At 42.6% G+C, this 25,176-nt stretch overlaps 1 protein-coding gene across 3 annotated transcripts in view; it reads right to left on the reverse strand.

The window, feature by feature from the left end:
- Positions 1-25,176, reverse strand: part of CARMIL2 (capping protein regulator and myosin 1 linker 2) — a 74,276-nt gene that overhangs the window by 4,672 nt on the left and 44,428 nt on the right. For all 3 annotated transcript variants that reach the window (XM_081202386.1, XM_081202388.1, XM_081202387.1), the window contains 10 exons: positions 24,129-24,274; positions 22,731-22,818; positions 22,173-22,295; positions 19,301-19,367; positions 16,680-16,948; positions 5,417-5,520; positions 4,388-4,796; positions 3,368-3,487; positions 2,556-2,592; positions 47-118 (listed from right to left, as the gene is read on the reverse strand). In XM_081202386.1, the coding sequence (XP_081058512.1) occupies positions 47-118; positions 2,556-2,592; positions 3,368-3,487; positions 4,388-4,796; positions 5,417-5,520; positions 16,680-16,948; positions 19,301-19,367; positions 22,173-22,295; positions 22,731-22,818; positions 24,129-24,274 (1,435 nt within the window). The remainder of the gene's footprint in view (positions 1-46; positions 119-2,555; positions 2,593-3,367; positions 3,488-4,387; positions 4,797-5,416; positions 5,521-16,679; positions 16,949-19,300; positions 19,368-22,172; positions 22,296-22,730; positions 22,819-24,128; positions 24,275-25,176) is intronic.

Consider the following 25,176-nt stretch of genomic DNA (forward strand, 5'->3'; position numbering starts at 1 on the left):
TAAAGCACCATGGAAAAGAAACTCACCAATCTCAAAGCACACCTACCTGTGGACATGGAGTGTGTGCGTGATTTCAAGGGGCAAGGAGGAGATTCCGCTGAACTGTCCACAATATCCCCTAGAAACCAAACAACCACATTCAAGAACCAGGCCAAAAACAAGGTGTAGAATGTGTTTGGGGGCATGGATTACTGCCAAAGGTCAAAGGGTTATTTATCCAAAGTGCAGCTAAACTTGTAAAAACCTAGATCCTGCTGAATGCAGCTGGAGGCTTATATGATATAATCCTTCCCTGCATGTAGAAAACTAACTAGAACTCTTCTGCTTGACATCTAGTTTTCTACATGTATGGGATTTTTTTCTATTGAAGATAGTCTGAAGGCAACCGTAATGAAGCTAAGCAGGTTTAGGTCAGGTCAGTGCCAGGGTGAGATATAGCCTGGGAACCTCATGTATGTATTACTAAATTTTGATAATGGAAAAAGCAACATATGAATGGCATAAATTCCACCAGTGTGAAGTGATAAAGCTTGTGCACAGGTTAACCACTTCACTGAGAACTAGATATCGAACACCATTGCAAGCTCATTATATGTTGCATATTATCTCAAGAGAATTAGTTGCAACCCTTTTGGCTCCATGTGCCAGATTCCTTATCATAGGCCAAATTTGATATACAAGTGGGGTTAGTCACATGTCAAAATCCCTTGCCCATCTTTAATTCCCAATCTTGGAGATTTAGAGCTTGGGGCAACTGGCAAAGTCCTTTAAACATTTGAGCAAGTGGGTGCCACAGGGAGGAGAAAGAAACCTGCATTAAACCTGCTCCTTTCTCCTACCCACCACCACCCTCTCAGATGTTTAAAGGGGTGGGTGGGAGAGAAGAAGCAAGCCTTTAAAAATCAGAGCAGGCAGTGGAGGGTGAGGGAGAGGAGAAATGAGCTTGTACAATGCATGCTTCTTTCACGTCCTCCGTCACTGTCTGCTCTCTTGGATATTTAGAGAAGCACTCCCTTTCATACATACCCCACACTTTGAAACTCCAATTTTGGGGGCTTAAACAGGAATGATGGCATGATTGAACTAAGCAGATTTACCCTCCGTTCATCAGCTGTTGAGTGGGAATTAAATCTTACTGCCTTGGCTACATGATCGTGTTTCCTGCTGGGAACAGTGCACCGCCAATGCAGGATTAAACCCTCTCCTGCCCATCAGCAGATGGGCAGGTGGGTGTGATTTGGGGAAAATAGCCTTGTGGGGTAAATGGGACCAAGTATGGCCTGCAGGCCAGAGGTTCACCACCCCAAATGTCAGGCTGTTGGCACCTCTGCCAGCAGTATATCCTGCTGGCCCAGCTTGAAATTTGGGAGTCATGCTCTCACAAATCTCCACATCATTGTGGCAGGTTTGCTCTAGTTACTCACTTAGCATGAAAATACCTTGCTCTTGCTTGCAGAAAGATACCCCCATAGCTCATATTTGAGAAGATCGGACCCATTACATTATAAAATAGAATTTGAAACAGTGAGTTGATGCTAAAATAAATCATTTGTCATTATGTGTAGCATGATCTCTTGCTCTCACTTCATCAGCAAAAGTAAGACACCTATCCACACACCATAGACATAAAAGCACCACTCATATACTCCGTAAAGAATGAAACTTTACTGTCTCTTCCCAACAGCTTCTTCTCTACTATCTCCCCACTTCTCTTTCCCCCTCAACCCCACATTGCTTATAACAAAAATGTCTCAAATTGACTGCAATTGATCTGTGTGAAAGACTCTACTATTTGAAAATAGAGACACTGAATGTATTCTTGTTATTTATGGAAAATCTTTTACTAAAAACATTTATTAAAAAAGGAATGGCAACATATTGGTTCCCAACATGATCTTCCTGAATCAGTGAAAACAGCATTGTTGGCCGTAGCTAGCCTTCCTCAGATTTTCTAAGGTTTACAGAGAGCACTTCAATGAAGAAGTTGTAACAAACAAAGCAGTGGTATTGTTGGTTGTCCTTTAACAAAGAAAACAACAAGCAATGAGTGGGTGGAAAGACGCCATGGGCATGGGTTCTGTGTTTTCTCAGGAATATCTCACGTATTATTTCCCTTTCAAGTCCAGTAGATGTCATCAATGCTCAGTGCACAGTCAGAAGGCAAGCGTTTGCAGTTATCTCTGTGCTTCTCTTTCTAAACGGATGCATTGAAATGCTTGCTGTTAAAACTGGATAGAGTTTCAGGGGTCTCTTTTGTGTGCTCCTTAATTCCACATGCCCAAGGGGGCTTTGCACCTGTGATTTTCACACAGCAACCCATTTATGAAGCTAGGGGAGTTTCAAGAGAAGGTTTTTGATGTGGTATAGTGATAGGAGCACTAAGTGGGTACTGGTTCTTGGGAGCACAGTACAGTATATTGGATTCCAGGGTTGAGGCATCTAGAAATTTGAAACACTTTTCTTGTCCTACAGTAAGGACAAGGTATGGACTGCTCAGGCAATGTAACATAGTGAATAGTAGGAGCAGGGGAGAAGTAGAGTCAGCTGCTACTCACCATCAGAACCAGCTTTCTTAATCTCCCCATCTTTGCTCTGCAAAAGAATGCAAAGAAAAACTCTCAGGGGATAATCCTTTCTGGAAAACACTGTCTCTACATAAGAAAGGCAAGGAAAAGGAAATCCTACAACTTGGCACGAAATGGAGAGGATCTCAGTTTGACTGAAGTAAGAATTGGGATGCTGTTGGGATAGGCCCCAGTGGATATGAGAGGGAGGGTGCCAGTAATGGTCAGTTTACACGCAATTTTGTAATACTATTGTTCTCATGGGCAATGGAATATCCCACTACAATCACTTAAGTGTCCATCAGATACCAGGGACTGAACCGTATCTTGGAGATGAAATGGATTAAAAGGCAACACAATCTGGATTTTTGCCAAAAGAGAGGAACATCTATCCAGTAACTTCCACTACTGAAGAGATTCTGATGTGCGTGAGCAAGCCCATTAAGCAACAAACAGCAGATCATTTGGGATGTGCATTTCTTTCCATAGAGACTCACACTAACTATGCATCCTATGCAGGTTTACAAGTACATTCCACTGTGTTCAGTAGGGCTTACCCCCAGGTATGTGTGTACAGAATTGCAGCCTTAGTTATGTTTCCGTTTAAGGCAAAATAAAACAGTGTTTTATTTAAAATTAAACTAATTGAAGCAGGCAAAGAAAATAATCTGCTCAGAACACTTTTCATTCCCTAGCTCTCATTACACTTTTAGCTTCTCCCAAAGGAGACTGCCTGTTCCAAGCAATTCAAAAATCACTATTACTGCTAAAAAAACCACCACCAAAAGCAGCATTATCCTCACCTGTTTCTTTTTACCTTCAGTGGATAACACCTTAGTGACACCAATCCGATGCAGCATGACATGGACACGTTGTTCAAAGGAGCTGGGCAGTTCCCCATCACTCTTCTCAAAAGGCCTCTTCTATAGGACAAAACACATGACAAATCTGGGCTGCAGTGCCACTTACTACTTCAGCAAAACAGACTGGGGGCTTTACCTAGCTAGCATCCTAGCTTGGCTGTGTTGCTAAACCTTACATTTTGTGTGAACCAGGGGTGGGGGTCCTTTCTGAGGTCATTTATCTGGATATTGCCAGGACAGCCAGGCAAGCAAGCTTTATACCAGGTGCCTTGCACAAGCCACCATCTGCTCTTCACACTCACCCAAACAGTCCAATAGTTAGTAATAGAATATCCAGTCCCTTTCCCACAGCTGAAATTTCAGTAAGATCCATCTTTCCACCCTACAGCAATCATTGCTATGATGACAAAGAACTTGTACAGCTGCTTCTTGACAGTCATCTGTCTCACTGGGTTTGAGCAGGCAGGGGAGATAAAATAGACAACATCCCCCTGTATAACATCCCCCTCACTACGAAGTAGTCAACAACTACAGGATGCTTCCCATTCTTGACACATGAACGCAACTGGAAGCATGTGTTCTTTGAAGATATCTTGACAGTTGGTCTGTGAACACAACCACAGAAAACTGCAGCTTATGCCTAGCTTTGTTAGGGATAAACCTGTTTTTTCTTCTCCCTAGCAAAGGGGCATGACCAGTCATCTCTATCATAAGACTCACCATCTTCCATCTTAGGGCTAAACTGAGTGTTCACATTCTTGACTTTAAAAGACCAGATTCAGTACATGAAATGACCCATAGACACGTAATGGAACAGTCTTGCTGAAACTAAGGAGGTCTGGGTCTGGTCAGTGTATAAGAGACTGGGAATTCCATGTATGCCACCTTGAGTTCCATGGTGGAAATAAGATATATTAATTAAATAAATACTGAGCCACACACGAGACAGAAAAGACATACCTTCTCATGTCTCACACCAAGACCCTCTTCATCTTCGCCTGACAGAAGAATCAGGGACTGGGACTTCCCCTCCCTGGAGTATTTTGGCCTGGCCCTTCGAGCACTGTCTGGAGTTTGGCTTTGCTCCAGGTAACCTCTGCTCTCCAAAGCCAGCCCTCCTTCCTCCGACTTGCTTAGTGCTTTAGTTGGCTCGCTGGCTTTGCTGGGGGCCCTTAAAATGTCACTAAGCATCAGCTTCCTGCCCCTTGTTGCTGAGGGACTACCCTCGGGCTCTTTCTCTGGCCTGGAACCCCGGCTTGACTTTGGCTTCTTGAAGGCAAAGAAGTGTCCAATTTTCTTTTTCAAGGTCCGAGAACCAGATGGTGTTGTTGGTGTGGCTGCTGCCAGGCTGGATTCCAATGATGCAGGCCTGCAACCAGACAAGAAATAATCATAGAATTACTTGAGGAGTTGCAGTCATAGTGACATCTTGGAATCCTAGTGAATTTTTGTGAATAGGGCACCCTTGGTACAAATATGCCCACAATGAACTCAGTGTATTAAATGAAGGAAGAACCAGTCAGGTGCCAGCATAATTACCCACTCTGTGACAGAAAATGACAAATGCCTTGTCTGCACAGGTTGAAGATAGCAGTTTTGAATGTTCCCCAACATCAAAACAGAGAACCACAGGAAGCTAACTGCCAATACAATAGTGCCAGTGGAAGCTACTCTGCTTGAAAAAGCATTGGCTCCTTAAATAGCATTAGATAGCATTGCCACTCCATGTTAGGAAACAGCATTTGTACTCCATTTCAGCACTGAATGTATTCATCATGCGAAACAATCCAATTCTTCATGCAAAATTTGCCCAATAGTTCTGCCTGCTGTGAAAATTGTTAACAAATCTCATTAAACTTTTATCATTGTCATAATATTTGCCTATGTCATGGGCTGCCTCCCTGATTTCTACCCCATGGTGCAGAAATGCCCCACCATCTAGTTATTGTTCACTGGTAACGACTGGGCTGAGGAAAACTCTTCACTTACTGTAAATGCTCATGAATCACCTTCTTTGTGAAAAACTCATCTAGCCCTTCATCCAGCCTAGCGATGCTTCTGTCTTCATCATTCTCACGCACAGGAGGCTGCACCTAGGAGAAAGTGCCACAGTCAGAGCGACAAGCAGGAGAAATAAGAAATGGGAGTATGAAATTGAAAAATAATCCACCACCATACAGGCTCTTTACTCTGTTCTCCTTGTATACACTGCAGACTCAGAGGATAGAAATCAGCTATTTTGTCTGGCCAGCTATTCAAGCAGCAAATACTGTTTGGGTCTAGAAAACTCTTAACTGAAACTTCACATCATATCACATTACACAAATATGATGAGGGCACATAAATCCTAGCATTGTTGTTAGTACTTGTACGATGTTACACAACAAATACATGCAGTGAGGATGCACTCTTTCTTGCTTGTGACAGATACCTTTCTAGGTTTCTTGCATCCTGGATATTCTCTGATATCTTTCTTTAGGATTTGTCTCCTCTACAGAAAAACCTGTTGCTCAGGTATTTAACACTTGGATTTACAGTCACCTTCAGCTCATAAGCAGGCATGACTCAGTCATGGCAAACTCATCAGAAAACAAAAACATTTGCTCCCTGCTTTGGGCACCGTGCTGTCTGGCTGACCTTCTAAGAAAGGCCAATTTGCAGTCTTGATCATGATTCACCTTCCAAACATGGAAATCTTGCAACACAGTGGACAAAGTAGAGACAGATCATAATTCTTGGTAACCCCTAAACTGCCCCTCTTTCCATCATCACAGGTTACCAAGAGGCCTAGAAAGCCAAATGGGTGTGAGCATGGTGGGAAGCCACTAAACTGCCTCTCTTTCTGTGCTAGAGCAGGGTCCTTGCATCTGAGGTCCAACACTCCTCTAACTTTCTAGACCATGATTGTTGTGTACACCAGCAGTAAGGGCCAAACTTAATGCAGGATGTCAGAATGAATTTCTAGACTGAATGTAAAAAAAGAAAACAGAATTGTATTCAAAACACGTATAATAGAAGAACAGTTTACTGTATACTTTACATTTGGAGAAAAAAATGGTGGCAAGCACCAAGCGCAGGATTCTAATCAGAGGAGAATCCAGTTTTCTTTCAGAAGAAACAGAAAAAAACAGAAAGGATGATAAGGGCTGGTGTACCAGTAGGAGGCATGCCTCACATGAGCTTTATTAGGCATGATGGCATCTTTTTCTTAACCAATAATATTGAACCTCACCACCTCTTCATCCGGTTCTGATTAACAGCTTCAATATAATTTTGTTCCAGCTATACCAGTAAATTGTGTTTTTAGACATTAGTAAAATATAGAAGGGTATTCTAATGCTGCCTTAGCATGACAGGTCCCAACTTTCTAGACCAGGGGTAGGCAACCTAAGGCCCGGGGGCTGGATGCGGCCCAATCGCCTTCTCAATCCAGCCCACGGACATGTGCTTTTATTTAAAATGCATCTCTGGGTTATTTGCGGGGCATAGGAATTCGTTCATTCCTCCGCCCCCCAAAAAATAGTCGGGCCCACCACATGGTCTGAGGGATGGTGAACCAGCCCATGGCTGAAAAAGGTTGCTGACCCCTGCTCTAGACACATTTATTATAGCATTGCGAAGCTCCTGAAAATGACTGCAGTAGCAGCACAGTTAACAATGGAGGGGTTGAGTTATGTGCTGTGCACATACTTTAACAATCAGTCTCATTAAGCTACATAGAGATTCATACAACCCATATTCACAGCAGATGGAGTGGTTTCGAAATGAGGGGGCTGGACTGTGGAAGCTTTCCAGGTTCTTTGCCAATTTGTTGGTAGTGCTGGGAACAGTTTAGGAAGCACAATGTAAAGCTCATGTGTTTGGTCAAGGGATGGGACTGGCAGATAGTTACTGAACAAAGGGTGCTGGGTCTCTACAGTAAATAAAAGTTTGTTTCAACCATAAACCATTACAAAAGAAAACAATTGATTAAAAAGCACTTGTGGCAAAATGGACTCCATGTACATCTATATGGAAACACATAACTAATCCCCAGGACTAAATACATGAGCCCAAATTTAGAGAATGTTAGTCCCACTCAAGTCCCACTAAAATCAATAAAGAAAATTAGTTGCAACTGAATTTATGCTTCATTAATATTAGAAGGACTTTCCTGTAGAATATGAAAATAGACATAAAGAAGACAGGTCTCTAAAAGTGACCATAGTATATGACATAGAAATCCATATACATTTTTAGTTTTGCCCAGAACAGTGCAGACACCACCACTTTTTTATTAACTTGCCATTACTATTTCCAAACATCAAATCAGCTTTCTGTAAATTTGACCAGCGTTCTCAACCTTTCAGCAACCCTGGAAGCAACCTCTCTCTTACAGATTGGATTATAGAGCTACAAAAGAGGTAATACAACATACCCTAAATGTAATCCAATCCTCATACTTTAAAACTGCAGATTATATACGCCACAGTAGGGTTGCAGAATATGCTATTGAAACCCAGATGGTATAAACTGAAATCTGAGAAGTATGAAGGCATTTTAGAAACTTGGTTAATTCTCCAGCCCATGCTTTTATTTAAGCATTTAATGTTCTTATTTAATCATCTAGAATCAGGCCAAAGGAAGCAACTCCTAGTGGACATGAATATACAGTCTACTCCCAAATTCTGCTTTAGCTTCCTTGCTGCATGAACCCTTTAGCTAAGAAGGCTCTGATTTAGAACATGGTGTATGCTCAAAAAATCAGAAAACCTTCTTCCTTACACACCTTTAGGATATAGAGTAGAATACAAGCAGGATATGTTCATGTGAGGAAAGCAGTGTCTCCAAGACTCCACACACAATGATGGATCCAGTTAATGACAGTAACTGTTGATCCTACACTTGGTTTTGGGAATGCACCTAGCAGGAGGTCTCCCCTGGTGGCAGTACATGAGTCTCAAGTTATCCTAGAACATTTGCCTCCCTCTTATATTCACAAGTCTGCAAGCCACACCCCCTTCAAGAGAAGCAACCCTGGAGTGGGACAGATTTTGAAGTGTTCACAATAAAGGAAGTTAATTATTTCTGTAACATCAGGGCAAGTAATGGAAGCTACGTAGCAAGTGATAAATGAGGAGGCCTGTATATGTGCATTAGTAGTAGTAGTAGTAATAATAATAATAATAATAATTTGAACAATTGTAACCAACAGAATAAAAAAGCGATAAAATATCAAACATTAAAAACTTCCCTAAACAGGGAAGTACAAAGACTTGCAATTAGCATCAGCTTTTCATGGACAGTGGCCTAACCAGTGTTGGGGGGGACGGGGACATGCAGACAATAAGCCAAGGAAAGTGGGGAGTGAAAGACACAAGTAGATCACATGATACCACCACTACACAGTAGCTGAAGCCATCCTACGCTTCCCTGTGTCTACTCCTGGAAAGATAGTTACAGTGCTAGCTAAGCAACCCACAGCTTGGCACACAACACAAGACATAAGGTCGAGTTAAGCATTACAGTAATTAAACTAAAGAATAGGGAGGGTCCTAGCAGAGCAGAGAGTCCCTCCTGTGTTGTTGTTATTTATGGGAATGGGAGTGATAAAAACTGAAGATAAATATATCTATATCTTCAGCATGGAGATTGCATCCATCTTCCTTCTTTGAAATAGGACCCTTTAAAATTCTCTATACAGAGGTTGTTCTCTCATTATACAAAAAGAGAATAGTGGTCATGTTCCCTGATTAGGCAAATCTGATCAATTGTAACCTGAAAAGCACAAGGACTTGAATACTGACTACTTCAGAATACATCAAGAGAGAACATGAAAATATAGAAAAACACTCCTGTTAGAAAGTAAGAGTTGTACTTCAGTGGATAATAGAATTGTAGAGCTGGAAGGGACTCCAAGGGTCATCTACTCCAACCCCTGCAATGCAGGAATCACAGCTAAAGAGTGTGTGAGTGTGTGTGTGTGTGTGCACATACACACATGTATAAATGCAATTGTGTGGGCCTACCTTTGCATCAGTACTGGCAGAAACACCAGGGTGCAGAACTCCAAATCATTTGGCACCCCAATATGTATCTGCAGAGGATGCTGGGAAATTTTTTTGTGGCCCTGGGAACACATATTTTTATGTTTTTTTAAGGGAGGAAAGCAAACACAGGCTTTGGCTATATTCCAAAGTTTAAAGCCAATTTGAAATTACACAACACACTCAGGTCTACATTGAGGTTGTCTTCTGACTGGCTAGTCTAAAAGGGCTTCTTGGATTCCAAGATAGTTCATTTTAAAATTCCATTTAATGCTGGGCTGTTTTAATCTGGCACACATTTTAGGAAATTAACATATGCAAGTGAACATTGTCTGCACTGGTGAGTTTTTGTGGCAGATTTAACAAGCTTAAGAACTATCTGAAATTGCAGGACTCCTGTTAACTAGAATGCTTGGATGTTTCCAGATGGGAATTTGTGGAATCAGTGCTACTCATGCACCCAAATTTACACAGCATGCACACAACATCATTATAAAATACTAGTCTGTACTTTTCCTTTTTACACATTTAATCCTGATTTTCCCTTACTGCTGATAAGTAAAAACAACCTGTTTCACATCAGCAGCCACCGCTGCTGCTCTGGAAGCTGGTTAGCACATTTTTGTGCTTTAGTTTGTCACATGTGTAGTGATGTTTTGGTGGGTGGTCTCTCATCACCACATCCTTTCTGACATTTACTCCTCTCACTTGAGCACAACCTAGCCCTTTTGTTTCTAGTGGTCCAAATGATATGAGTGTTTCTACTGACATCTGAAGGCAGCCCTGTTGGTGGGGAAACCCAGAGAGAGTGGCTGGGGAAACCCAGCCAGATGGGCGGGGTATAAATAATAAATTATTATTGTTGTTGTTGTTGTTGTTGTTGTTGTTGTTGTTGTTGTTGTTGTTGTTGTTGCATATAGAAGGCATATCCAAAATGTAAACAGCCTGGTTTGGAGGAAATGTCTCCACAAAGAACCTTGGAAACTTTAATTGCAGTACATTTGCTGGGCTTAACAAAAAAAATAATACAGCAATCTTGGGATCTCTGTATAACCCTTCAACAAAAGAAGGGGAAAATCAAGCGAAGGGCAGCCAGGGAAGAATATCTGATTATTTCAGGCCTTTCTGAAGCAATGTCAGTGACTTCTATAACAAATAGTTATGCCAGGCATAGGCAAACCCGGCCTTCCAGATGTTTTTAGACTACAATTCCCATCATCCCTGACCACTGGTCCTGTTAGCTAAGGATGATTGGAGTTGTAGTCCCAAAACATCTGGAGGGCTGAGTTTGCCTATGCCTGAGTTATGCTGTTCCCCATGTCATTTAAATGGCAGAGATTCAATGGATTCAAACTAGTAAAAAAACCACTACCGTAGTGTCGGGAATTCTGCAGTCTCTGAGCCTAATTAGGTCCACCAGGCCAAATTTGGCCACCACAACATATTTGCTGGGCTAGGCTCACCTATCACTCATCTGATGTCATATGACATCATGCATCACACAGGTAAAGCTGCAGCTGAAAAGGAACAATCAGGAGCCTTTGAGGGCATTCTCAAAGGTACCGGTAACTGACAGGTGAGCAGAGCCACCCACCTGTCAATGTAGCCTAAAAAGGTTGGCCACTTTTGCATCTGTCCCTCTGTGCAAAAGTGGTTTCCCCACTCCTGTCCAACGATCTCAAAGGCCTAAATCCAGTAGGTCACATATCCACCACACATCTCACAGTGCTTCCACTCATGGGAAATAGTCGTTTCCAGCAGTGGCTGCCCAATACATTTTTATGGGACAAATTTGCCCTGCACAACCCATAGGTGAGAGGTAAGCAATTGGGGCAACCTATAGGTGTCATTCACTCTCCTGCCTGCACTCTCACTAATTAATATGCATGTATCTATGTATCAGGGACGCAGGTGGCACTGTGGGTAAAACCTCAGTGCCTAGGGCTTGCCGATCGCATGGTTGGCGGTTCGAATCCCCGCGGCGGGGTGAGCTCCCGGTCTTTCGGTCCCAGCTCCTAACCACCTAGCAGTTCGAAAGCACGCTTAAGTGCAAGTAGATAAATAGGTACCACTTTATAGCGGGAAGGTAAACGGCGTTTCCGTGTGCTGCACTGGTGCCGGCTCGCCAGAGCAGCTTCGTCACGCTGGCCACGTGACCCGGAAGTGTCTCTGGACAGCGCTGGCCCCCGGCTTCTTAAGTGAGATGGGCGCACAACCCTAGAGTCGGACACGACTGGCCCGTACGGGCAGGGGTACCTTTACCTTTTTTTATCTACATATCTGGAATGATTTGAGTTATATGGGCACACATGGTAATATAAACATGTAATGATGCAAACATGCCTGAGTTTCTCAGAAGTAGGAATGGAGGAGAAATTTGATTCACTTTGCATTCAGAGATGAATCTACCTAATTTGCACTTTCTTAAACAACATTTGACCCAAAACACAACCATCCTTCAAAATTTACACTTCTTTGAACTTTGCAGTGCAGTTCTCTAGCCAAGTAATGTGTGTAAAAATACGTATACTAGAATACAGCCTGCATTAAAACGCACGTATTAGTGAAAATAACATACAAAATAACGTACTATAACATACATATTTTGTATGAAAATAACATACAAAATATTGCAGAAAATTAAAAACATAAAAGAGCCCTGCAGGATCAGGCCATAGGTCCATCTAGACCAGCATCCTGTTCTTACAGTGGCCGACCAAATTGCCAGTGGGAAACCTGCAAGTAGCACCCAAGAGCCCTCTCCCCACCGGCAGTTTCCAGCAACTGGTATTCAGAAGCATTGCTGCCTCCAACCACGGAGGCAGAGCCCAGCCATGCTGGCTAGCAGCCATTGATAGCCTCATCCTCCATGACTTTGTCCAATCCTTTTGTCAAGCCATCCAAGTTGGCGGCCATCACGGCTTCCAGGTGGAAAAATCAAAATTAGAAACAGAACTGTTAGAACCTAAAACTAAGACTTTGTCAAAGATGTATAACTTGCTGTTGAAATGGAATACTCAGGATGAAACGGTGAAATCTGCTATGATTAAATGGGCACAAGATGTTGGACATAGCATTATGTTTGCTGACTGGGAACAGTTGTGGACCACAGGTATGAAGTTTACGGCATGTAATGCCCTAAGAGAGAATATTATGAAAATGATATACAGGTGGTACATGACCCCAGTCAAGCTTGCAAAAGTCTACCATTTGCCCGATAATAAATGTTGGAAATGTAAAGAAACTGAAGGTACATTCTTTCACCTTTGGTGGACATGCCCAAGGATTAAGGCTTTCTGGGGGATGATATATAATGAATTGAAAAAGGTATTTAAATATACCTTCTTGAAGAAACCAGAGGCCTTTCTCCTGGGCATAGTTGGCCAATTGGTGTTAAAGAAGGCCAGAACTTTCCTTATGTATGCTACAACAGCAGCAAGAATACTTATTGCAAAGTATTGGAAGACACAAGAACTACCCACCCTGGAAGAATGGCAGATGAAGGTGATGGACTACATGGAATTGGCTGAAATGACTGGCAGAATCCGAGACCAGGGAGAAGAGTCGGTGGAAGAAGATTGGAAGAAATTTAAAGACTATTTACAGAAATATTGCAAAATTAATGAATGTTAGAATGATGTTGGATTGAAGTTAAGTGGTTTCTAGCTGTAATGGTATAAAAGAATATGAAAAAATTGGATTTTTAACAGGTAAAAATTTAATGCTATAATATGTTAAGATTACAGATCAGGATAAAATAAGGAGGGAAAGGAATTGCTGAACTAATAAATTGAACTGGAATACAAAAAAGGGAGGTATGAGGAGGTCCGGGAAACAAGCAAATGAAAGATAAGTGACAAAAAGATGGAATTGTTTTTAACTGTTTTTTTATTTTTTATTTTTCATTATGTAATATTGTGAAAACTTTAATAAATATTTATTAAAAAAAAAACACAAGTTGGCGGCCATCACTGCCTCCTATGGGAGCGAGTTCCATAGTTTAATTGTGTACGGTATTTTGATTTGGAAAAATGTGTATATTAGGGAAACCTGCATACAATTGTTTATATTAAAATAAATTTATACTAAAATGAATTTTCATGAGAACTTTAAAAAATAGATATTACGAACTGATGTACAAATGTGAAGAACTGAAAAGATTAAGAAACGGAGGAAACTCAAAATATTCAGCTTCGCCCATTCATACTTAGAGGTACATGGTCCTGTTTCAAAAGACATCAAGACAAAGAACATCAGGAATGCCTATGATGGCTCAAATAAAGGGTCCATGTAGTCTAGCATTTCTAGTGCCCTTGAGAAGCCCTATAGAAATAAGTCATCCCCTGTTGTTTGCTCCCAGCATCTCAGAGTCATTAGGTATACCCAGTGCTGGCATCACTGAGCAATAGCCAATGCCCACAACCCAGCAGGAAGACCAGCGCTAACTTCCAGAGCACTCTGCTCTCGCTCCTTCTCCTTGTTGCTGTTGTCTGTTTACCTAACCCCCTCCAAGCATGCAAGCAGTAACAAGACATTGAAGCAGAGGACAGACTGCATTGGCAAGGGGTTGGACTAGATTACTTTTAAGGTCCCTTCCATCTCTCTGATTCCAACATCAGAGATTCCAGCATGAGAAACAGCAGCAGCCTCCACTTGTCTTGCCCTTTTTGGGGGTGGGGGAGTGGTATGAATTTAGGCCAGAGGGAGAACACCAAGTGAATCTGAAACAGTGATAATGACAATGGAGGAAGCCCTGAGGACTTCTTTCCCACCCCAAATCTGTTGCTAACACTAGATATGATGCCTCTAAAATATGGAGGTCCCATTGAGCTGCTAGGGTGAATAATTTTTCATAAATCTATCCTCCATTAATTTGACCAAACCTTTTTAAAGACATCTGTGTTAGATGCCATTCAGCATCTCCTGGGGTCACAAATTCCATACATTAAGCTTGTGTTTTATGAGGTGTACTTTCTTTGATCATTCCTGAAATTATGGTGGCATCTCAACTTAACTGAATGGTCCTGGGTTCAAGTCTTAATTGTTGCTTCTAGTATTGGGAGTAAGAGACCATAGGCAATAAATAGCTAAACTCTCCCCACTCCTTCACTTCAGCATAGTCTGGGGGTGAGAGCCTGATTTAAAAGAAGTTCCTAGTCAGATGTAGGAAATGTTGTCCACAGCACCAAAATAAGTGGTCAGGCATCTCATACATTTGTGTGAATGTACAAACACATCTTTATTATATAACAGTAGCATTATAGAGTAGCAAAAGCTATATGCCAAAACGTCTTTGCTTCCAATCTTAGCCATGCAAATCCATTGGATTGCCTTAGACAAGTCAAAAGTTCTCAGCTTCATGCAACCCAATGCCATCTTCAAACAATGTGGGATTAATATTAATACCATGGGTCTGCCTTACAGGACTATTGCAAGCATGTCTAGGTTAATGTATGAGAAGCAGTTTTAGTATTCAATGAGAATATCCAGGGTGGCTAAATCAGGGAGCAGGAGGCAGGCAGGAAAGGGTCCCTTCTCTATTCTTGCAGCAAGTACTGTTATGAGAGTAGTTAAAATAGCAGAGGCTCTTTGGTGTGCTTTTTCTGAACCCATTTCTCCCATCACTTCTGGGATGGAAGAAACCTGTGGCCTTCAGGCACTGAAGTGATCATAGGAGTCAATTCATTGCAATGAAACAAGAAAGTATTGTGTATTAGTTAGCATGTCAGACCAAGACCCGAGAGACCAGGGTTTAAATCCCCACTTAGCCATAAAGCTCCCAGGATGACACTGGGCCAATCACCAACTCTCAGTCTAACCTACCTCACAGGGTTGTTGTGAATATAAATTATGGAGGAGAACTACATGCACTTCCTTGGGCTCCTTGGAGGAAAGGTAAGTTATAAATGTAATAATATCATGCAGGGCCTCACTTGCCAAAGTGAACAGGGGGGCCTGTAAATGCAGCAGGGCTAACTTACCAAATTTTGAAGCAAGTGAAGTAATACAAATTTTAATCTAAAAAGGAAGGCCCACATTTAAGTCCAGGGTCTAATTAAATGACTGCACTACTGCCTTCACCCTCCTCCTGCAATTTCTTGTGGGTGTCCAATTGAATAAATACTAATTATCAGACAGTGAGTTCACAATTCACTATTCATCACTGCTTGGTTCAAGCCACATTTTGAACTTTTCCTAGTAAGTGGTAACCATAAACAAAGACACTTTGGGTACGCTTCACCCTAAAAAAAGAAGTGGTGGGAAACAGCCCTCAGCCCCAGTGCCTCAAGGCAACAAGCGATGAAGAAACATGTGTTACCTTTGCAGGGACGCCAAACTCCACTCTCCATCTTCCATCTTCCGAGGCATCACTTGCATTGCTATATTCATAATCTGGATTCACATATCACTCAAAGAATGCATTTCTCTTTCTCTCTCTCACACCCCTCTGTTAAACACAGATTTCTAGTTCTCTAATATATATAGCTTGGGCTGCACCACAAAGTTTTTGTTTTTACTCTCAGCTGTAGTCAAAGGGTTAATTTATAATTCTATAAATGGACCATTTTCTGCTAAAAAGACATCTCGTGGTACAAGCCTTCCCTTCCCTTATTCTCCTTCACCTGGGAAAACATACCAGGTCAATGCCCAAAATGTTCAAAGAGCAAAGGCCTTACTTAGCTGTTTATATATTCTAAGGATCTAGTGGCACAATCCATGCTAACAGTTCCAAAAATAATCCACATTTTTTCAGAAAGAGACAGTAGATTGTCCATGCAGCAGTATAACTTTGTTCTTCCATAAATGTTTGAATAAACATAGCACTCAAAAGTGAGTGAGTGCATGCAGATGGTTGCCACAGAATCCAGATTGCAGTTTTTCCTAGAGTGGGCAGTGCTACAATTTCCCCTACCTTGCAAAACCCAAGAAATAAACACAAGCAGCCAAGATCTGCTTCCAGACCCCCAAATGCTGCATATACTCATATATAAACAACCTTGTCCTCTACGCAGCAGTGGCCAGTGCCCAGCTGACAAGCGCATAATCAAACAGCTGCTGTTCTACTCATTTCATCTTCCAGGGCTGCAATAAACACCCGTAAGGCATTTGCCCATCTCTCTCTCTTCCTCTCTCTCTACATGCGCGCGCACACACACACAGACACACACACGCCTTGTGCATCTGCAAAAGCAATTAGAGATTTAAAAAAGCAAGAGGAGTCTTACATTTGGCTTGCTGGGGGGCTGCCTGTTCCTGCGGTTGGGCCTGGGCCTGTCTCGGGTATAATGCTCCAATTTCTCTCCTGCAGTCGGCAGGTCCATAAGGGATTGTGCGGATGCAGGCTCTGTGCAAGGAAGCAGCCTGCTCCCAGCTTCAGCATCCTTTGTGGAGGCAGGGCGTGACTTCACGGAGGCACGGCTGAGTGACAGCTCAGCCTGGGGAGCCCCAATCTTGTTATCTTCTGCCTCTACCTTAAAATCGAGTTCCGATAGACCTGAAAGAGAGAAGTCGGAGGAGGTGGGGGGAGGGGGGAGGGGGAGGAATCCTTGGAGTTGCCAGGCGGACAGCAGGCTGCCACTATGCAGCACAGCAACGTCTCCTGTCACACAGGCAGATTTGTTACATATCAGGCGACTAAACTGACAAGGCAGACTTGGCTACTGCTAATGGGCTCGGGGCTTTGTGCACCAATGGGAAAAGCCTGCCTTGCCTCAGGAAGGATGAGGAGGAGCAGCTAGTGCATCCCCTGGCTGAGACTGATTTCCTGGCTAGCTCACGCTTTGAGGAATAGAAGCTGGAGCAGCTACAGATTTATTTTCTTTTCCAAAGACAAATAGGAGTGGGTGGTTCTGTACAAAGCCAGGTCGTGTCTCCTCTCCCCCACCCCCTTTTCTTTTCATTTTGAGTGAAGCAAGGATTCCCACTTTTCAGAGGTTGCCAAAGTCTCCTTTGCAAACAACCTAAGCCAACTGTGCTGTGACTTCCTGAAGCCAGCCACCACTCGCATGTGAACAGGAGACAACCCCAGTACAGTGGTACCTCGGGTTAAGTACTTAATTCGTTCCAGAGGTCTGTACTTAACCTGAAACTGTTCTTAACCTGAAGCACCACTTTAGCTAATGGGGCCTCCTGCTGTTGCCGCGCCGCCGAAGCACGATTTCTGTTCTCATCCTGAAGCAAAGTTCTTAACCTGAAGCACTATTTCTGGGTTGGCGGAATCTGTAACCTGAAGAGTATGTAACCTGAAGCGTATGTAACCCAAGGTACCACTGTATTTCCAAGCTTCTGTGTTGTTCCATATTCCTGCTCCTCCACTTACCCATTACTGCTGCTGCTATCCAGCAACTGGACACATGATGAAATCCACATTTCTCCTGTCGTCCTTCTTGCTGCCCCCTCTGCTACAGTCACCAGACTACATTTGCCTTGCAGCCACCCACACCTCACAGGGCCTTAGCAAGCTGCCTTATACCTACCCAGGTTTGACTATTTGTCCATCTAGCCTAGTATTGTCTACTGTAACTGGCAATGGCTCTCCAGGGCTTCAGACTGGTCTTTTGCAATAGGTTTTTAAACTGGAGAGGCCAGGAACCTGGTGGTGGTGGTATTATTATTATTATTATTATATTAATAATAATAATAATAATAGTAATAATAATAATAATAATTATTATTATTATTAGAAATGTGCACCACCCTTCATCCGAAGATCCCAGAGCAGTTCACAATAGAAAAATGCAAAGTATGGGATCTACCAATTTGCCATTGTCTCTTCATTCTCCCTATGTTCCTAGACTGGCTGAAGGAGGAGAAGGAAAGCACATGCAAGACCTATATAACTCAAGGAGAGATAGGGGATTCTGGCCATCTAAAATTTAAGAGCGCTGGTGACTTTGCATCATTTATTCTGAACATAAGATGTGGGAACCACTCCTGTACAAAGATCAACCATTTTAGGCTGGGTTGTGCAATGCTACAACCAGAGTATAAAGTCGTGATAGGCAGAGCCACTCTAAGACATTTTGCTGCTTGAGGCAAAGGACAAGATGGTGCTTCCCATGACATGGATGGAAGCCAACTGGAGTGGCAGTCAAATCTAGCTTCCACAAGAATGGCCAGACAGCATCCTCCACTGTAACCAAGGGCAGCAGGGTAGCTCAGAGATGGGAGTGAGGGAGCACAGGCTATGTGGTGCACACACAGCTCTGCCATCCAATATCTCACCACCATTCCTTCAGTACTTTGCTGCCTACTCCCCAGCCCCACTGGAGGTTGCTGCCCCACTTTGCCTAATGGCAAGTCTGGCTCTGGTGATAGGAAAGCAATCTTCCATGGAGACATGCCAATGTATAAACTTGCCCTGAAATTGAAGTATACAGGAATTACGGTAAGTCACTTGGGCCAAAATTAAGACGTACTTGGTCATGATAAAGTCCCAATGAAATCAACAGGATGAGTTTGTTGTGCCTAATGTATATCCATTAATTTCAATGAGTTTTTAGTGCTGCAATCCTAGCCACAGAAGCAAGGCCTATTGTATTCATGGGGGCTTACTTCCATCTTAGTGGAGTTAGAGTTACTGCCTAATCATCTCTGAGATTTAGGTCATTATGCATTTGGGGCATTTCACACAAAGGTTGCCACCAATTGTGTACCAAACAGGGGCCAAAGTCACTCTCAACTCTCCACTGAGTGTCCGTATATGATTGTATGTGTTTTCAAACTCATGCTTGTCACAGAAATACATAAAAAAATAAAACCCTTTGGCATTCACCTAAACTGTTTCCCAGCTAAGTGGATTTTAGAAAAGGTGCTCATTCATACCAACACATATAATATGCTTTACCATTTAGTCCAGGAGTTGGCAGAATGCTTGTGGAACAGCTGTGCTTCCATTGGGCAGCCATCTTGTACTGTGAAGAGAGGAAACGATACTTTAAAAACCAACTGTACTGTTGCACTGGCTGCCAGTATGCTACCAGGCCAGGTTTAAGGTCTTGCTGATGGTATATAAAATCCCAAACAACTTAGAAACAGCCTATTTGAGTGACAGTCTTATTCTCTATGTACCTGCCCTGTCACTGTAGCCTGCTTTTAAAATATTTTTTTATTAAGGATTTTCTTGGTTTACAAAAGTACATGCATTGTCTCTTTTCAGGTCATAGAATCATTTCTATTGACCAGTTACATTCAGTGTGAGTCACTGTTGTACAGGCTGGGGGGAAAGAGAAGGGGAGGGGGGAAAGAGGGGGTGGGGTGGTAAACTTACATTATTTTGCTTAGTGGGGGGAGCTTAGTGTCAGTGTCACTTGGGTAGGTTATTTTTCTATTCATTTATTATATTTCCTTGGTAATGAGTGAGGTTGGGGGGACACTGCAGTCTTCTTAAGAAGCACATTTTACCCTGTTACATATTCCTGAGGTCTGATCCATGAACCCCTGCAGCTAGGCCCTTTGCACCTACTTTGTGGAATTCCTACCCTCTGGCCATCTAATAAGAGCCTACGGTGCATATAATGCTAGATGCTCGCTTAAAACTTTCTTACACACACAAGCTTACTCTGTAGAGCAGGGGTCAGCAACCATTTTCAGCCATGGGCCGGTCCACCGTCGCTCAGACCTTGTGGTGGGCTGGACTATATGGGGGGGGGGGGATGAACGAATTCCTATGCTCCACAAATAACCCAGAGATGCATTTTAAATAAAAAGACACATTCTATTTATGTAAAAACATGCTGATTCCCGGACCGTCCGCAGGCCGGATTGAGAAGGCGATTGGGCCACATCTGGCCCACAGGCCTTAGGTTGCCTACCTCTGCTGTGGAGTGACCCAGCCATGTTATAAATACTTCTGAAGATACTTTATCATTTTCTTGTTTTTAATTTTGTGTCTATTTTAAATCTTAAAAGGTATGGTATTTTATATGTTGAGTGGTACACAAATTCCTACAAATCAAACAAACAAACAAAGGAGTTTGAGGATAAAAATGCAGAGTGGGTCAAACTGTACATTGTGTTAAATGCATGGTGTACAACTAGATCTTTCCCCACTCTTTCAAATTTAATGCTGTGTTGGAACCCTTTATTTTATTTTATTTTCAGAGTTTATTTATGTTCAAAAGAATACAAAATTTAAAGAAAAGTTACAAAACACAGAATTCTTAGATATATCTCTTATACTAGTTGAGGTTCTCAGGCTCCTCCCCAGCTATGTTCCTGATGAAAATCCAACCTGCCAACAGTACTCCTATTACTTGTGTGTATGTGAAGCTTCTGTAGGCACCAAGAGCTTTTTCCCTAAGGCTACTGCAGCACGAGGGGGATTTTAATCAGAATCCCATCCCTGTGCTCATGGGGGGGGGGTGTCTGTCCACACTAAATATTACATTTTCAAAAACCCAGACATAATTACACACTATACACAACATTATATGTAGTTTGACCCTAATTTGATGGAGTGGTGTCACCACAAGGCAGGGGCTTTTCAGAAAGGGGAGAATGCCTGGCTGCTGGGGGGGACGGACTATGGCTTCTGTTCAGAGATATCTTAAACTTTTTTTTATGGATTTGATGATAACCCACTTCTTTTTACTGTATATTTATATTAGGGTAGTGCTGCTGATATGATCCACCTTAGATCAGGCCACGATACAGGTCTAGGTCTCAACCTACTAAATGAAGATTAGTGAAAAGACAAACCTATTACAAGTTTATCTCTGTTTCATACCAGTTTCATTGCTGTGGCTTTCCTCAAAGATTGCTAAAAACTGTGCTTTGACAAGACTTCTCTGCTAAAATGAGATCACCACCTTCCCTCAAAGAAATACAATTCCCAGGATTCACTGGGGACAGGGAATGACTATTAGATCATTTTAATTCTGTGACGCAGATATGCTCATAGCAGTCTCCCAAAGCAGAGATGAATATTAATTTGAAGCTTGAAGCTTTGCAGCTATATCAGAAGGTGGTGAGTACATCTCTAAAATCCCAGAAGGAAAACATACATAGCAAGGACTAGTGACACAATTTGGCTATCGAACCAAGCTGCTATGCGTAATTTTGCAAATGTCTACAACAGATCAGGAGCGATTCCCACCACTGCTTTCAAAAGACTTGTCAGATGAAGGCATTTTCACAGCAAAGATGTCACTATGCCCAGCACTGTAAAGTAGCACATAAATTTCAAAGGCTTCTCAGATAAGCAGCTTGGGGTATAAATTCAGTTATCCCTTCCACTGGTGGATGCAAGTGACATTTGTCTGGGTTGATGGGCTTGCAGAGCCCTCTCCAAGTACCAGTTGCTGGGGAACATCAGTGGGAGAAAGCTATTGCTCTCAGACTTCATGTCTCTCATTGGGTTTCCCAGACGCATCTGGCCAGCAACACTGGGAAACATGATGCTGGACTAAACAGGTTTTTTCTCTGATTCAGCAAGGCTACCTTTCAAGTTATCAAACAGGTATGTACATACTGCTTCTGTTGCCACCTTTGGCCACTCCCCTACTGCTCTCTTTGGGGAAAAGAATAACTGCAGGATTCACTCCCCAGCTACACTGGGACATATAGGTAAAATCAGGAGAGACACAGATGCAAAGTGAAGGGATAGCTTTCAGATCGTGTGCAGAGCATTTAAATAACTAGGTTGATCCCAATTAGAAATTACTGTGATGCTCATGCTAGTATAATAATGAATGCACTGAGGGCTGGAAAATGCATACCTCCTCCTTTTGGAAGTCCTTCTCAACAACATCCCACAGGCTTCTGTGCCCCTGTTGGAAAGTGTTCCAGTCTGCAGCATTCGTCACCTGTGACTCCTGGGCAAGTTTTGAGAGGTGTTTTGCCTGAAATGGTTTAAGTAGGTTCAAAAAGTGACTCTGAGACAGTATACTAGACAGGTGGCATGGGAAAATGGTGGTTTTGTTCCAGTGAATCACTATATTTAACTGGCTTTTCCATCTCTTTAAGAATCTGAGCATTTGAGATGCAGTAGCCAGAACTTGACCAATGTGGTCACATATACCATGTGTTTGTTCTTCCTTCAACCTTTTATATAGCAAGCTTCCTTGGTGGGAAAGTTGAATAATATTTTAAACAGATAAAAGGGCTAACTGTGTTTGAGAGAGAGAGGTAGGTAGAGACAAAATGACATTCAAACCTACATTGACCTACATTAACACTGAGGAGAGCAAACCAAGGAAAGGAATTGCAGCATACAGAACTCTTATCTGGGCCAGTCTTGCCTTTGCACATTGACCGGAATCCTGTCTGGCACTCACCAGCTTGCCTTGAATGGTGGCTAACTCCTCCAGAATTTTATCAGCAATACCATTGACCATGGCCTCAGTGACTGACTGCTGGATCTCCCTATCAAAGAAGGGACAAAGCAGGCTATTAGCACAGAGAAGCACGAAGGAGAGCTCCACTGTGTAGTAAGACTTTGGCACCAATAACTTGGGTTAGGATTTGGGAAATAAGGAGGCTGAGAAGTGAGATAAAGTGACTGCTAAGGCTCCCATGACCATCAGATGTTGGGTAAAGGGCCAGAAATGGGTGGGAGAAGAAGAGAATTTCTCCCAGTTCTGACACCTGGGGTATGTGTATTTTATGATGTAGCCTGTTGTCTAAACTGTTAATTTGTTTTAACTGTACTGTACTGTATTGTACTTTTTTCATTGCTGTACCCTGCCCTGGGGCCTCAGAGTAAAGGGCATGTAAGTTACCTAATAAATAATAACAATTGATATATGGATCCTGCTCTTGGGGAATGTGGTTATGGCCACAGGCTTATGTATCTTTAAAATACTATCAGAAAAAATATATATGGATAAGTGGCCACTAATCATCAGGGTTAAATGGCGCCTCCAAGTTTAGAGACAGGATGCACCTAGATTTCAGTTGCTTGGGATCTGTTAGTGAGTGAGGGCTGACACAACATGGCACTTCTTACATTCTTCATGAAGAAGTCTGGAAAACATTTTTAATAAATTATTTTATCTTTGAAAAATGAAAGAAGACATGCATCTAGAATGTGGTCCTATACTGTATGCCGCAAAAATGTGAAAATTGATTAAAGTTTATTGGAATGTTATACAAATTTTAGAAGCTGAGGACAAAAAATAACCTTTTTAAAGCAACTTGGGGATTTTTATCTGGTGAGGTGCTGAGAATTCTCTGTAAAGCTACCCCCTCACAGAACTACAAATCCCAGAATTCCCTAGGAAAGAGGAATGTCTGTTTCATCAGTTTAACTCTGTGGTGTGACTATGCCCTAGGAGCCTAGACAGCTGTCAGAGAGATGTATCTGCATAGCAGAGAGTGACATGTAGAGGACATAAGATGCTGGCTTCTGCCTGAGCCATGGGAACAGTTCTGCAGACCCATATACCAAACAAGAGGCTCAAGATTCTTACAGATATGAGGTTAAGCTGCCAAAGGAGAACAGTACTTGTATAAAAAATAAAAAGGACAGTTCAAAGAGGCCCCCATCTACCCCAAATGTGTCTCTACTGAAAAGCTATATGCCAGGAAGCAGGAATCTCAAGGAGAAACACAGCCAGCAGGCAAAACCTTTCTCTTTCTACTTCAGCGTTTAATGCTGAAGATTGAGTAGATGCTTCCAACCCAAACAGGCACTCTCGTGTGGCTTGAAGAGAAAGGTTAGTCCTGTCACCCACGTGAGCCTGCTGTACATCTCAGTCAAAAGCTGGTCAAGGAGCATCTTCTTTGGCACGCTGGCGATCAGGTGGTCCTGAAAGTCATTTTTCTGCATGAGTTTGGGGCACAAACTCTGAGTGGCAACCAATGAGGCATGCATGATGGTCTATGAAGAAAGTACAAGCAAGAGATAAATGTGGCATGAGGAGTCATCAAAACCTGAAGTTTTATTACTTTCTACTTGTGAGCATGTGTGGGGAAGAAATTCACTGCAAGAGGTTCCAGGTCACCTTCCTCTAGTCTAAGGATATATATATATATATATATATATATATGCAGGTTTTGGTGTCTTCGGGTGTCTTCCCGTGTAAGAGTTGGGGTGTCTAGGCGACGTTTCGACGAGGTCTCACTCGTCATCTTCAGGCTGGTGCTTTCGGCTTCTTGTTACTAGAACAGAGCAGGATCTCAGTGTTTGAGTTCCTATAAATACTGTTGAGGGGGTGTGGTGTATAGCCTCCAACGTTCTGGGCAGAGAGGAAGTTCCCAGGTTAGTGTGCCTTTTCTTCTTTTGTTCATTAATTACTTGAGGGATATCTTGAGTGATTTCTTGAGTGATATTCTGAGTACCACTTAGGAGGGTCATTAGGTGTGGATTAGTTGCTAAAGCTTTCGTGTCTTGACCTCTTGAGCTTGTGAAGAGTTTTTCTGAGAAGATGGCTGTACTGCACTTAGTTGTGTTCTGGCTTGGCTTCGTGTATAGGGGCGAGCTGTGGTTTTGTGTCCTGTGCCAGCCAGATCTGTGTAGGGATTGCAGGGGGGTGCAGCATCCGGAGGTGCCACTATGGTTTGGCTACTGGATGGTGTCTGTAATTTATCTGTGGAGAGGGTCTGGGTTTGGGTCTGGTGTGGTTGATTGGAGATGGCGTTCTGTGTGCCTCTGGTTCTGGTGTCGGTTTTTGTGGGGAGGGCTAATTTCCAGATGTCTGGCAGGCGGGACGTGTCGTCACGCTTGTTCATGTTGTGAGGGTGTTTCTCTATCTCGATGGCTTCCATGATTATTCTCTTGTG

The sequence above is a fragment of the Podarcis bocagei genome (assembly GCF_964188305.1).
Source record: "Podarcis bocagei genome assembly, chromosome: 7".
In the NCBI taxonomy this organism is placed as follows: Eukaryota; Metazoa; Chordata; class Lepidosauria; order Squamata; family Lacertidae; genus Podarcis; species Podarcis bocagei.